Source organism: Rattus norvegicus, chromosome 4, assembly GCF_036323735.1.
Source record: "Rattus norvegicus strain BN/NHsdMcwi chromosome 4, GRCr8, whole genome shotgun sequence".
NCBI lineage: Eukaryota > Metazoa > Chordata > Mammalia > Rodentia > Muridae > Rattus > Rattus norvegicus.
This window is the reverse complement of record NC_086022.1, coordinates 105,935,876-105,950,368: the sequence shown is the minus strand read 5'-3', so window position 1 is coordinate 105,950,368 and position 14,493 is coordinate 105,935,876. Positions and strand designations below refer to the sequence as shown.

At 45.1% G+C, this 14,493-nt stretch overlaps 1 protein-coding gene across 3 annotated transcripts in view; it reads left to right on the top strand.

The window, feature by feature from the left end:
* Nucleotides 1-14,493, top strand: part of Usp39 (ubiquitin specific peptidase 39) — a 32,412-nt gene that overhangs the window by 14,183 nt on the left and 3,736 nt on the right. For all 3 annotated transcript variants that reach the window (NM_001106597.2, NM_001398741.1, XM_063285778.1), the window contains exons 8-12: nucleotides 1,052-1,277; nucleotides 4,606-4,683; nucleotides 8,681-8,748; nucleotides 9,492-9,680; nucleotides 12,300-12,442. In NM_001106597.2, the coding sequence (NP_001100067.1) occupies nucleotides 1,052-1,277; nucleotides 4,606-4,683; nucleotides 8,681-8,748; nucleotides 9,492-9,680; nucleotides 12,300-12,442 (704 nt within the window). The remainder of the gene's footprint in view (nucleotides 1-1,051; nucleotides 1,278-4,605; nucleotides 4,684-8,680; nucleotides 8,749-9,491; nucleotides 9,681-12,299; nucleotides 12,443-14,493) is intronic.

The window sequence follows — 14,493 nt, the reverse complement described above, 5'->3', positions numbered from 1 at the left end:
TAGAGAGTGCTGTCAGAAGGTCTGTCTGAGGACACTACTTGAGCATTTGTTCTGCAGCCAGCAGAACACTCCTCTCTCTCTGGTCAAGGGGGTGGCTGCCACATGCTGAGAGATTTTTTTTCAGCCTCTAAGTTATGGCTCCTGAAGTTTCCAGGTGCTAACAGGTGCACCTTGTCACAAGGCAATGCCAAAACTAAACTCGATGCTTATATTTGCATTCCTTTCCCTCCCGCTTCCTCCTTCCCTTCCTCTTCCTTCCCTCCCTCCCCCTTCCTCCTTTCTGTGTATGTGTATGCACTATGTGGGCATGTACATGTGTGAGTGCAGGTACCGGTGGGCTCCAGAGAAAGGTGTTAGATCCTCTGGAGCTGGAGTTACAGGCAGTGCTGAGCTGCCAGACATGGATCCAGGAGGTCCTCTGCAAGGGCAGGATGCAGCCCCAAATACATTTTTTAAAAGTACTTTTTATGATTTTGTTTTTTTGTTTTTAAGCTAGGGCCTTGCTCTGTATCCCAGACTGGCCTGGACTCACTACATTGTCCAGCCCGGCTTCACACTTGTGGTAGTTCTCCTGTCTCAGCCTTCTAAGTGCTAGGATTACAGAGTTACTGTGCTTTTCTTTTAAAGTCTTTCTGGGTGTACATGTTCACTAAGTGATTGTCAGCCTTTATTTTTTTCTTTTAAAATATTTATTTATTTATATAAGTACACTGTAGCTGTCCTCACACACACCAGAAGAGGGCATCGGATCCCATTACAGATGGTTGTGAGCCACCATGTGGTTGCTGGGAATTGAACTCAGGACCTCTGGAAGAGCAGTCAGTGCTCATAACCATTGAGCCATCTCTCCAGCCCGTCAGCCTTTATTTTGTGTGACTCAGTGAAGGACATTTTACTGAGCTCTGGAAGCATTTTCAGAGGGTCAGTTTCTTTTGGATTTTTTAAGGCCATCCTAGACCTGTCACAGGCTTTGTCTGAGTGTTAGCTGGAACAGCTCTTCACAAGAGGTCTTTTAAGGGGCTTTGGGTTAACTAGAGTGCTTGACTTACAGGCACTATCTAACGTTCCTCCTCTTCGGAACTACTTCCTGGAGGAGGACAATTATAAGAACATCAAGCGTCCTCCGGGGGATATCATGTTCTTGTTGGTCCAGCGTTTTGGAGAGCTGATGAGAAAGCTCTGGAACCCCCGAAACTTCAAGGCACATGTTTCTCCTCATGAGATGCTTCAGGCCGTCGTACTTTGCAGCAAGAAGACTTTCCAAATTACCAAACAAGGTGAGAAACAAGTCATCCTCCTCTCTGACTTGAGGGCAGCATATCAAGACTGATGAACACATTCATTTCCACTGATAGGAACCGAAGGCACTGTTTATGGATAGTGGGTTAGGCTCTTTATTCTTTTCTGATCAGTCGGTTTTGTGTAGAGAAACCAAAGACATTGCAGCTGAATGACTACAAACTGTGTCATCTGACAAAATAATGGCGTTGCTTATGGGGAACCTGGGCACGGACCTGTTAGTGAGCAGTGGCCACCTGTGCTACCCACTGTCTGGCTCCCCCCTGGGAAACTGTTGGCTCCGTCTCACCTCTCAGAGCCTGCTTCTGACTGCGTCTTCTGTAGTGCCTGTTTTGAGAAAAGGACTCACTCTGGAGCCCTGATTGTCCTGGAGCTCACAGTGTGAACTAGACTGGCCTCAAACTCAAACTCCACCTGTCTCTGTCTCCCCAGTATTGGCTCATTCTGTACTTCCCTTTTCTTGCAGAGTTTTAGAGCTGTGGTGATAAGGAATGTGACCATTTTCTTCTAGGATCTCCTTGGCTAAGTGGGGAAGGTTATTGTATAGGAAGGTAGTCAGAGTGTGTTAAGTGCTATGACAAGAAAAAGCAGAGGCCCTACTTTGTGGGAGCTTGGGACACAGACCCAGCTGAGCATCTGGAAAGGGTCCTGAGTGTGAGGCAGAGCAGGAGGAGGCGGGTTGGTGATAGGTGTGCCCGTCAGGCAGGCATAGAGGTGCCAGTGTCTAGTTCGGCATGCACAAAAGTGTCTGGCACAGAGAGTAAGTAGTCATATTGTAGATTCCAGGGTCAGTGGAGGATCAGGGTACTAGCTAGGAAGGAGGATTTTTTTCAGTGTCTTTGTAAAAAGATTGGATTATATCTTAACAAGGTTGAGAATTAGTTGACACAAAAGTGTGATGTCAGATCTATGTTTGAGAAATATTATTCTGACTGGGCATGGTGGTACATGTGTATAATCCCAGTACCTTGGAGGTGGAGACGAGTTCAAGGTCACCTTTAGCTTTATGAGGTCTTTTCCTCAAAATCCAAAAATATAATTAAAACTCCATTATTCTGATAAATTACTTAAATAGAGGGAAAGTTCAGTGACTTGCTTTTTAAAAAATTTTATTATGTTATGTGTGTAAGTGTTGTGCCTGAATGTATAAATCCGTGTACCATATGGGTGCCTGGTACCTGAGGAGGCCAGAAGAGGGGTCAGATTCCCCACAAACTGGAATTATAGACAGTTGTTAGCTGCCATGTGGGTACCAGGAAACAAACCTGGGTTCACCTGAAGAGCAGCAGGAGCTCTAAAGTGCTGAGCCGTCTCCAGCCCTCTCCACACATCTCCCCCGCCCCCTCTCTCTCTTTCTTTCTTTGATTTCCTCCTCCTTCTTTTGTTTTTTTGTACAAAGACAGGGTCTCACTATGCAGCCTTGGCTGTCCTGGATCTTACTGTGTAGGCCAGACATGCCTGGAACTCACAGAGCCACCAGCCTCTGCATCCTATGTGCTGGAATAAAAGCATGTGCCACCATGCTTGTCTCTCAGAGTCTCGGGAGGTCAAGGAAAGGAGCACTAGGGAATGACAAGAAGATAAGGAGCGGCTGATACTCTTGGGGTTTAGGATTTTAGGATAACGGAGAGAATGGTTCACTTGGGAATGGACAGTATATGTTGATCAGAACCCCATGATTTATTCCCAGTTGAGCAGAAGTTACTAAGCCTTAGCACAGTGTTTCACAGTTTGCAACAAGGCCAGTAACACCTTACACTTCTGAACGGGGACAACTACCTCCTGTTCTAGAACCATCAGATTCCAACATCTAGATTCATAAGTCATTTTGTTTCTGGACCAACTCTGAGGTTCTTTTGATTTTTTTTTTTTTTTTCTTTTTTTCAGAGCTGGGGACCGAACCCAGGGCCTTGCGCTTGCTAGGCAAGCACTCTACCACTAAGCTAAATCCCCAACCCCTCTTTTGATTTTTAAGATTTGTTTTATTTTTAAGTGTGTGTATAGGCAGGTGGGTATGTGCATGTGTGTGCATAGTTAAATGTGTGTATGGGCAGATGTGCATGTGTGTGCAGGTGTTCTTGGATTCTAGAAGAAGGTGTTGCATCCCCTGTAGCTAGGGTCACAGGCAGTGGTAGGCAGTCCACTGCGGATGCTGGGAACTGAACTCAGGTCCTCTGTGCAACCAGGGACTCTTTCGTTTTTTATGTCAAGGCTGCAACAAGATACAATATTTTTGTAGAGAAATCTATTTTTTGTGCCATGGCTGGTTGTATCTATCAGTCTTCCCTTTAGCTTTCAACAGCTTTGCAAAGTTAAAGCTTAATTGGTTAGAGAATTGCAGAAAAATCTTAACTCTAAGAATAAACTTATGCTTGCCTAGTTTCTTCTGTCATAGCATAGTTTGTGTTGTCAGTGAAGCACAGTTTTCTCAAGTGTCTGAGACATGGGTATTGTCAGTTGCTTAGATGTATGTGGTGTCTATGGAGTAGTTTTTGCTATGGTTGTAATTAAAGGGTGGGGTGTGTGGAGGAAAGTGATTTATAGAGTTGTCAGGCCTTTGGAATCAGGTAGATGAAGTTAAAGAAGATCATACAGACTTAGAGATTTCAACTAGATGAGCAGAGAGGAAGTAAATGGAGAGAGACATTAGGTGAGAAATACTTGAGAGGGAGGCAGTTAGTCTCACCGTAGGCACTCTTATCAAGGGCCAGGAATGCTGCTTGTTCCCAGCATCCCTTGTTCTACAGTAGATGCCTTTAAAAAGAAAAGATTTATTTATTCTATATGAGTACACTGTAGCTGTCTGCAGACACACCAGAAGACGGCACCAGATCTCATTACAGATGGATATGAGCCACCATGTGGTTGCTGGGACTTGAACTCAGGACCTCTGGAAGAGCAGTCAGTGCTCTTAACCACTGAGCCATCTCTCCAGCCCTAGATGCCTTTTTTAATACTAGCACCAGAAGTCACCTTCCTGAGACATGAGAGTCTTTATAAGGTAGGGAAAGGAGGAAGTCAGAGCCACTTTGAAGAAGTGGATGTTACAAGGTCTTCATTCATTGTTATCACAGGGTGATGAGATACATTTGGATGATGACAGGGTCACCAAAGTACCTTGAGAGAAAGAGAAGGCTGAAGAGTAAGCTTGACCTTGAGGAGTGTGGGTGTTTGTGGTCAGGTAGAGGAGGATGCACGGAGTATGGGTATGTGACAAGTAGCCGGAGAGGATGAGGAGGCCAGCCAGTGCATGTTGGTTCCTTTCCTGCCTCTGAGCTTCAGCGTGTTCTTTTCCTTTTTTCCCAGGGGATGGAGTTGACTTCCTGTCTTGGTTTCTGAATGCTCTGCACTCAGCTCTGGGAGGCACCAAGAAGAAGAAAAAGAGTAAGTCATGATGCTTGTCAAAAGAGCCCTATTTTCTTTCTTTCTTTTTTTTCTCACTAAAAAACTTTTTATAACTTCTGTCCTTTTCATTTGTGTTTGTTTGTTTGTTTTTCTGTGACAGGGTTTCTTTATGTGGCCTTGGCTGTCCTAGAACTCATTCTGTAGACCAGGCTGGCCTGGAGATCCACCTGCCTCTGCCTCCTGAGTGCTGGCATTAAGGGTATGCACCACCGCCCAGCCCACTTCTCATTCTTTCCTTTGGGGTGGGAACAAGTGGGGGTTAGCGTGTGTTATCTACCTTCCTCATCGGAGACAAAGTCTTGCCCGAGCCAGCTGGAGCTATCCTGGAACTCAGGTTCTTCCTGTCTTAGTTTCTTCCATGCTCAAATGACTTTGAACTCCTGATCCTTCTGCTTCTGCCTCCCAAATGTTGGGATTACAATTAGGCTGCACTAGGCTTAATAGACCTTGCTCTGTGTTGTGTTAGAGTATGGTTATATTCTCAGCTTATTTTTCCCTAGTTTTTGTTGTTTTATCTTTTTCTTTCTTTCTTTCTTTCTTTTTTAATCTTTGAAATACAGTCTTTTTCTTTTCTTTTGAGATGCTGTATGAATTTATTAGTCAGTGAATTTTGACACTGTGGAAAAGCATAAAAGTGCTCAGGACACCAGCATAGCATAGAGGTAGGAGAAGAGTTAGGCTCAGTCCTAACCCCAGGGAGTCTAGGGTCTAGAACGGGCAAGCATGCATGGGTTAGAGTGGAGGTGAGAGAGGGCAAGGGGAGGCTGCGGGGCTTGTTTGTCCATCTCTTCAGGGATGCCCCTTCTTAAAGTGGAAGTCAGATGTTCTGCTTTCTAGACTCCCACCCTGCCCGTCAGGTGCCTGTGTCTTCTCATCCCCTCCCTCCTCCTCTCCCTCATCCCTTTCTTCCCCCTCCTCTTCCTCTTCCTCCTCTTCCTCCTCCCATGTCTCTGCCTCTTCTTCCTTCTTGTTCCTCCTCCCGCTCTCTCACTTCTCGGCCTCTCCACTTTCAGCTTCCCCTGCTTCCCCTTCTCCTCCTTCCTGCTCCTCACTATCTCCCCTCCTCTGGCCCTCTGACTACTCCATCTTGTTTTTAGTCTTCAAACACAAGACATTCCTCCTCAAGACCTTTGCCCTGCCAGTGCCTACTTCCTTAAAGTCTTACAACATGCATTTTGTACTCTGGCAAACTGCTGCTGACATGTAACCTCCTCCAAGAGGCATCCAGGACTGCTACACCCAACAGGGCCCTGTTTTGATCTTGGTGCCCATTCTTAAGCATACACAGCTCTTCTCAGTTTACCACAGGGCTTCAGTTGTCCAAGTAACTTTCATGGACATGAATCATTTGCTTGATTCCAGTGAAATAGAGTCTTGCTGCGTATCCCAGATGGGCTTGGAATTTATGATCCTCCTGACCCAGCCTCCCAAATACTGAGATTACAGATATACCCCACCGCACCTAGCCGTAGCGGTATTTCAAGCACAAATGCCTGGAAGATGCTGTGTTAAGTGAAGTAAGCCAGACAGAAGCCATGACTGTGCTATCACTCCAGAAGTGACCTTCCAGCAGCTCAGAGTAGAGCCCTGGTTGCCTGAGGCCTGAGACTGGATGGACTCAGATAGAAGGATAAGCAGGAAGAGCAGCTCTCAACGTCTCTGACACAGTAGAGTAGCAGTGGTTGACAGCACTGACTGTATATGTTGGTGTAGCAGATAGAGAGGATTTTGAATGTTTTGAGCACAAGGAAGTGATGAATGTTCAGAGATGGATATACCAGTTAGTCTCAGCTTGTCCTCATTGCACTCTGTATGCACTTATTGAAATGGCACTCTGTTTCATTAATAGTGTTGGCTATCAATTAAAGTCCCTCACCTGCCCAGATTAAAGTTTTATTTACTCAGTGCATGAGTTTATGTATTCCACATGTGTAGTACAAGAGCCCTTAGAGGTCAGGGTGTCACAAGCCCCAGGGAAGCTCATTTTGTGGTGGCGGCAGTGGCGGCAGCAGTATGAGGGATCTATGGGCATGTACACCTGCATGCCAGAATCCCATGGTTGTGAGTCACCATGTGGGTGCTGGGAATTGAACTCATGACCTCTAGAAGAGCATCAGTGCTCTTGCTGAGCCATCTCTCCAGCCCCCTTGTTTTTGTTTTTTTGAAACAGTGTTTCAGTGTAGTTCTGGAACTGGCTCTGAACACCAGGCTGGCCTTGAACTCACGCAGATCACCTACCTCTGCCTCCCAAGTGCTGAGATTGAAGACAAGTACCACCACCCATTGACTAAAACATTTTTTAACAGGTCAGAACTGGATATAATTATGCCCTAGGAATCTTGACCCATTTTAAAATGAAGACTTGGGTCATTATGTTCTAGTCCTTAGGTTCCTGCCAGCACTACATAGAGCTGGTGAAGAATGGAGCTGAATGGCAGAACAGACCCTGGCTCTGTACTTGGAGCCATAAAGCTGGCCTCTTAGAGTCTCACACTGCAAGTCCCTCTGACTTAGCCTCTCTTGGTTTAGTGGTCAGTTGATGTTTATTTTGAACGCCAGCTGTAGCTTGTGGCTTACAGACTTCAGATCCAGCGAGGTGTTTGGAGACATCATGCACTTTAGTTTTCTTCCTTTTTGTTTCATTGATTGATTGTGTGTGTATGTGTGTGTGTTTTGAGATAGGGTCTTGCCATGTTGCCTAGGCTGCCTCACATTCCCAGTCTTCCTGTTTGCACTGCCTGAGAATAGGCTTGTCCCACCCAGCTCTCTTGTCCTCTGTGTTCTGACGGCTTTGCTGGTGAAGGAGCGTAGGTGAAGGAGTGTAGTGTTTTGCTCTAGAATGCTCTGCCCCATCTATGGGGTACACTCAACCATGCTCATTCTCTCAGGCCTCCAACTTGTGTCTCACTGGGATTCTAGGAGCCCGTGAGCTTTGCAGTTTTCCTTGGGTTTTTGTTTACTGTGTTGTGTTGGTTATTTTTCTCATGTACAATGTGGGTTCTGCATTGCCTCCCTTCGAAGGTACTGTGTGATTATGAGAAATGTCTTGGTTGAACTGCTTTTCACCGTGTGTGTGCGCATGTGTGCGCGTGTGTTTGTGCACGAGTGTGCTGTGGAGGTTCAGGACTGGTATTAGGTGAAGACTCTTTACCCGACTTTGTTTAGCATGCAGTGCTGGGGATCAAACCCAGGTCTTCGTGTGTGGTGGGAAGCTCCATATTGATCAGACCATCTCCCTCTGCTTATTTTTTTGTAGTTTAGTTTCTTGTTTTGAGGCAGGGTCTCATGTAATAGAAGTTGCCTTTGAACTATTGATCTTCCTGCTTCCACCTCCCAAGTGATGGGATTACAGGTGTGAGCCACCATACCCAGTTCTATGCCCAGTTTTAACTGATAGTTTTAAAAATTATTAAGTATTTCATATGCATGAATAATTTGCCTGCTTTTTGCCTTGTGTTTCATGTGTGTGCCTAGTGCTCTCAGAGGTCAAAAGATGGTATTGGAGCCCCTGGAACTAGAGTTATGGGTGATTGTGGGCCATTGTGTGGGTGCTGGGAATCAAACCTGGGTTCTCTCTGTAAGAGCAACAAGTGCTCTAAGCTTCTGTGCCAGCTCTTCAGCACTCATGCTCACTACCACTGTCCTTCTGTCTGTCTGTCTGTGTTCCTTTCCCTCACTTCTCCCTCCACCCCTCCCTCAATCCCTTCCTCGATATGCATGTGTAAATCGCTCATTCATTTCAAATGAGCCAGCCCACTGTTGAAAGAGTGTCTATCCTGTGGAAGAGCTACAGTGTAATTAGATAATTATACATCACCTTGATGATAGCTGGTATGAAGGGAGGCTCCTTGCTTAGAGAGAGCTTGATTCTTACACCAGGAGGTTCTTGTTTGTACCTGAAATGAATTTAGAAGTTGGGGGTGTGTGCCTGTTGTGCTTTCTGGCCTCACACACTTTGTATTCTTTACTTGTACAGCTATTGTGAATGATGTTTTCCAGGGATCAATGAGAATTTTCACCAAAAAGCTTCCTCATCCTGATCTGGTGAGTGTCCAGAACAAGAGTTTTAGCTTGCTATATGCTACCTCAGGGGCGTGGGAAAGCACAGGAGCACAGAGAGTGGACAGAGTGTATACCATGAAGAAGTTCCACAAAACACTCACAGCCCTGGCCTTATTGTGGTAATGTGCTGTGGCCTCAGAGTTTGTGGTTGTGTTGGCTAAAGTGGTCTGACCACTAAGTGTTACTGGTATGTTTTCCAGAAGGCTCAGCCAAGGTTCTTCTGTAATCTGAGAACTTTTCAAATGGTCTGGTATATAAATAAAACCAGAAGGTGAATAGCAATTTTTTCTTTAAAAGTTATAAATAAATTAATGGGCGTGACTGTGTCGTTTCTAAACACATATGTCACTATACTTGGTTCTAATTAATCCCTCTTTTGATGTCCCCTGTTCCCAGTGCCCTCTTCCTGGAAGGTTTCTCCACAAATAGTTCCTCTTTTTGCTTCATGTCACAAATACTCAATCACCCTCCTCCTGTTCAGTGATCCCTTTCCAGTTTCATGACCACACATGCATGCGTGGGCCACCAGTTTCTGAATGAGCATTGTCAGTGGTAGTTTCGAATACAGCTCCTTGGGCTCCAGACTAGAGAAGGTGTGAGTACACTTCCACACAGGAGCGCCATGTCCTCTGTGGGTTAGCTCCGTGATCTCTTCCCACACACTGAGGGTTAGCTCCATGCTCACTCTCCTGTCCTCTCTCATCCTCTCATCTTATCCTTTCCAGCCAGCGGAAGAGAAAGAGCAGCTGCTCCATAATGAGGAGTACCAAGAGACAATGGTGGAGTCCACGTTCATGTACCTGACGCTCGACCTTCCCACTGCTCCACTCTATAAGGACGAGAAGGAGCAGCTCATTATCCCGCAAGTGCCACTCTTCAACATCCTGGCCAAGTTCAACGGCATCACGGAGAAGGTAACTGAGTCGCTTTGTTTCTAACTTTCATCCTTTCGCAGTGTTAACAGCAGGGCCTTGGAAGAAGGCAAGCACTCCACAGACAGGGTACTCCCAGCCGCCTTGTCTTTTCATATTTCAGAGTCAGCACATACATTTCATATACTTTCTCTAAGTGCGTTGTCTTTTTCAAGCCTCCCAGCTTCTGGTGTTTAGGGCTCTCTCTCTTTCTTTCTTTCTCTCTCTCTCTCTCTTTCTTTCTTTCTTTCTTTCTTTCTTTCTTTCTTTCTTTCTTTCTTTCTTTCCTTCTTTCCTTCTTTCCTTCTTTCCTTCTTTCCTTCTTTCTTTCACTCATTCAAGATTTTTATTTATTTATTACATATTAGTACACTGTGGCTGTCTTCAGAGACACCAGAAGAGGGCATCAGATTTCATTACAGCTGGTTGTGAGTCACCACGTGGTTGCTGGGAATTGAACTCAGGACCTCTGGAAGAGCAGTTGGTGTAGAGCTCCTTACATGGTTCATGCCTGCTTTTGAGTACTGTAGAGAACGGTAGAAATTTAGACGTTTGGAAACAGTAAATACAGAGATCTCACCTTTTAAAACTTACTATTTTTATTCTGTTTTGTTTTTGAGTTAGGACTTATATAGCCAGGTTAGCCTAGAACTTGCTGTAGAATGAACCTTGGACTCCTGACTCGCCTTCCAACACTCAAGTGCTGGCTTACAAGTGTAGGCCACCATTTCCAGTGCTGACAATTGTTTTTAATATGTCTATTTGCTCTTGATTTTTGTTAATAATATGGGTGCATACTCATAAGGAACAAATTGTTGGTAATATTGGAAATGATGACCCTGGTCTGTTGGGAAGATGTCTCCTGAGGCAGGGTGGGGTGGGGACCCTGTTCCCTCGCCACTCTTTTGCAGTAGTGTTTTCTTCTTCTGAGCTGGAGGGGCAGTGTTGGCCACGTACCCTTATTTTTCTCGACAAGTTATTCCGTTTTATTTTACTAACATTTTAGAGGAAGCACCAAAGCCCTTCCTTTGTAAAGGTTACTAGATGACCTTCTAATGACTGCTGTTTGGAAAGGAAGCAGGTCTGTAGTCCCTCACTTAGAGAGTCAGAGTCTCTCGTTTGCTGTTAGTAAGGCCATTGTCCGATGGTTTTGAAGAAGGCACATTCTGATTGTTAACCAGCATTTTCTCAAGTGTTAGTGAGACGGCCCAGCAGGTAAAAGCACTTAGGACGTAAGCCTAGAGACCCTAGATCAGTGCATGCAGCCCATAGTGGGAGGGAAGCACGGACTCCGGGAAATTGTCCTCTGCCTTCCAGATGCGAATTGTAGCACATGCACACTCACATTCATCCAACATCCCCCCCCCTTTCTCTTTCTCTCTCATGCACACACTCAAGTGTACACACACACATGTAATAAATTGAAAGTATTTTCTATTTTCTTGGGCAACTTGTGGATTTCAAGTCTGTTTTCATCCTCAGAACTTGGTCAGTTCAGAGGGAAGCCTTGTTTGGTTGTTTCTTTCTGCTTATGATTACTCTTTTACTCCTATTTCTTAACTAAATGTGAACTTTTTTTTTTTTTTTTTTTTTTTTTTTTTTTTTTTGCCATGCTAAGGTTTGGCCTCATGTATGCTAGGTAAGTGCTCTACTGGGCTATATCCCCAGACAAGGATAAAAAATTTGTATTAAGAAACAACTATTTGGGTTGGGGATTTAGCTCAGTGGTAGAGCGCTTGCCTAGGAAGTGCAAGGCCCTGGGTTTGGTCCCCAGCTCCGAAAAAAGAACCAAAAAAAAAAAAAAAAGAAACAACTATTCACAGTACTAGAAAGATGGCTCTGGGATTGAGAGTATTGTTCTTGTGAGAACCTAGGTTCAATTTCCAACTCCCACATGGTGCTTTATGACCATCTGTATGTAGCTCCAGTTCTGGGGAGTTGGTGCCTTCTGGTGTCTGTGGGCACACATGGTTCACAGACAGGCAACACATAAAAGAAAAGAAAAGCACCTCAGTTCACCAGCTTTACACCCCGTGGCCTAGACAGATGCCCTGGCCCTTCCCTTTCTCCTCGGGCCATGCAGAGTGAGCTTACAGGACATGTGACCCACTAGACTGCTTACAAAGCCAGAAGATTTTTTTCTCAGATGCGCACTTTGGTTTGAGATACATCAGTGCTTCCTATATGCTGAGCACAGGGTTTTCTTATACCCCAGCACAGGTCTTTAACGCAGGAGTGGTGTAAGAAAAGTCGACGACCACGTCCTTTGGAATACTGAGGGTGCTTCACTGCTGCTAAGTCAAGACATTTTTCTCTGTTTTGAGTAAAGTAAGATCTGTGTGGTGGAAATTCAGCTTTTAACTGATGTTTAATTAGCTAGTTAGTTGTGTTTGCCCACACAGCAGTGTGATCATACCCTGGCTGACACGGCCCGTTGTCAAGGTCTCTTACTTAATGTTTGCCACACTGCTGATTTTAGCCTCTTTTGTGATTTCTGAGACTGGGTATCTTTTGAAGTCTAGGTGTGATACAGAGTTATGTTTAAAAACCAGAACAAAGGTCAGGCGGTCATTCTGGTACCTCCTGAGTGCTGGCACTGATGACATCAAATTGTCTTTGTAGGAATACAAGACTTATAAGGAGAACTTCCTGAAGCGCTTCCAGCTCACCAAGCTGCCTCCATATCTAATCTTTTGCATCAAGAGATTTACAAAGAACAACTTCTTCGTGGAGAAGAATCCAACAATTGTCAATTTCCCTATCACGTGTGTATCACCTTGCTTCACTGTGGTGGGGTCCCCCACCTCTTTCTCTTTGAGACAGGGTCTTAGGTAGCCCCGGCTGTCCATGGACTTGACAAATGATCTTGAACTCCTGAAACTCTTGCCTCAGCCTTCCAAATCTGTAGCCGCCATCTATGGCCAGGAGTTTAGACATCCTTCCATATTGTTTCTTTTGGATTGACCTGGTTGGGATTGCAAAAAGCACCTTCCTACATCATAGATATGAGGGGCTTGCTAGAAGGATGTTCCAAAGGTGACTCCCTAAAGGAAGATGCTTCCCTAGACCCAGCCATTTATTTACTTGTTTGTTTGCTTATTTGAGACTCAATCTCATGTAGCCCATACTGGCTTTGAAGTCACTGTAATCTAAGATGACCTTGGACCTTTGATTCTCCCGCCTCCGGCCTCCCAAGTTCTGTAATTACAAGCATGTAACAGCACACTGCCATAAATTACAAATTTTAATATGGGACTTCTTAATCTACCCTGTAGTTGAATTCTCATGACTCTTGTGAAGGAGCTGGAAGGATCCCAGATGACTTTAGTCGGCTGCCTTCTCATTCAGAAAGACCTCACTAGGGTAGACGATTGTTTTTCAGATCTGAAGAGCCAAGGTTTTTAATTTTTTAATTAAATTTTAAAAATTATGTTAAAAATAATTTGCATGCAAATAAGTCTGTATCATATGCATGCCTGGTACCCATAGAGGCCAGGAGAAGGCATTAAATTCCCTGTAACTGGAGTTGTAGACACTTGTGAGCCCCCATGTGGGTTCCAGGAATCAAACCATATTCTTCTGGAAGAGCACCTAGTTACCCTAACTGCTAAGCCATCTGTCCAGCTCCAAGAGACTGTGTTCATGTGATCTGAAGAAGTTCTCTGAGAACATGGAGAAAGCCCATGGCAGTCTGACGTGAGTGTGTCAGCATCTGGTGGTGAGGAGGTTGCAGGTAGGGCAGTGTCTAAGACAGACTAGCGGAGAAAAGGCTTTGCCTGAGCATAAGATGTTTGACTCGGGGATGTCTAGAATATGTTCAGCTTTCCAGGGACAGGGAAGTTGTACATTTTTGTCTGTGTAACAAAGCTGTTTGGGGGTTGGGGATTTAGCTCAGCGGTAGAGCGCTTGCCTACCGAGCGCAAGGCCCTGGGTTCGGTCCCCAGCTCCGGAAAAAAAAAAAGAAACAAACAAACAAACAAAGCCGTTTGGGGCAGTAGTGGACGGGTGCTTCCCTCTTGGATTCTTTTCTTCCCATTTCCTCTCACTTTCCCCAAGTACAAGGACTGCCAGTTTTCCTTTGAATATATTTCCAGTTCTGAGTTCTGTTCAATCTAAAGTCTTAGGCTGGGGAGATGGCTTAGTGGGTAAAGTGCACTCTGGGCTGTAAGACTGAGATTGCATGAGTCCTAAGGCTCCCTCCAGGTAGGCTTTCTCTTTGAATGGATTCCACCCTTCCTGAGGATCTGTGGCAGTAGACAGTAAGGAGAGGACGTCCTGGGGGTCCTCTCCTTAATTACTAGAGACTGAGTCAGGCAGGCAGCTTCGGTGCTGGGTGAGCGCTGTATCACAGAGCTTTATCTGAATTTTATCTAAGTTTTTTCTAAGATTTGGAGACAGGATCTTGCTTTGAAGCTCAGGCCTGGTCTTTGCTGAACCCTGGCTCAACCTCCTCAACCTGCGATTCTAAGTGTGTGACAGCTGCCACGTAGGAGAATTTCTTAGGAATACAAGAGAATTCCCTTTTTTCCTTTTTAAAGGATATTATACAGTTTTTAAAATTATGTGTATGAATGTATTACCTGCATGTATGTCTGTTTATGGTGTGCATGTGGAGCCCATGGAGGCCAGAAGAGGTCATTGGACCTTCAGGAACTGGAGTTACAGATGGTTGTGAACCATGTAGGTGTAGAGAAATGAACCTGGGATGTCTGCAAGAGCAGTCAGTGCTCTTAACCTCTGGGCCGTCTCTCCAGCCCCTCCTTCCCACACTTTTCTTCCTGTTCTTCGCACCATCCTGTTTGTGTGACAAGTAGAA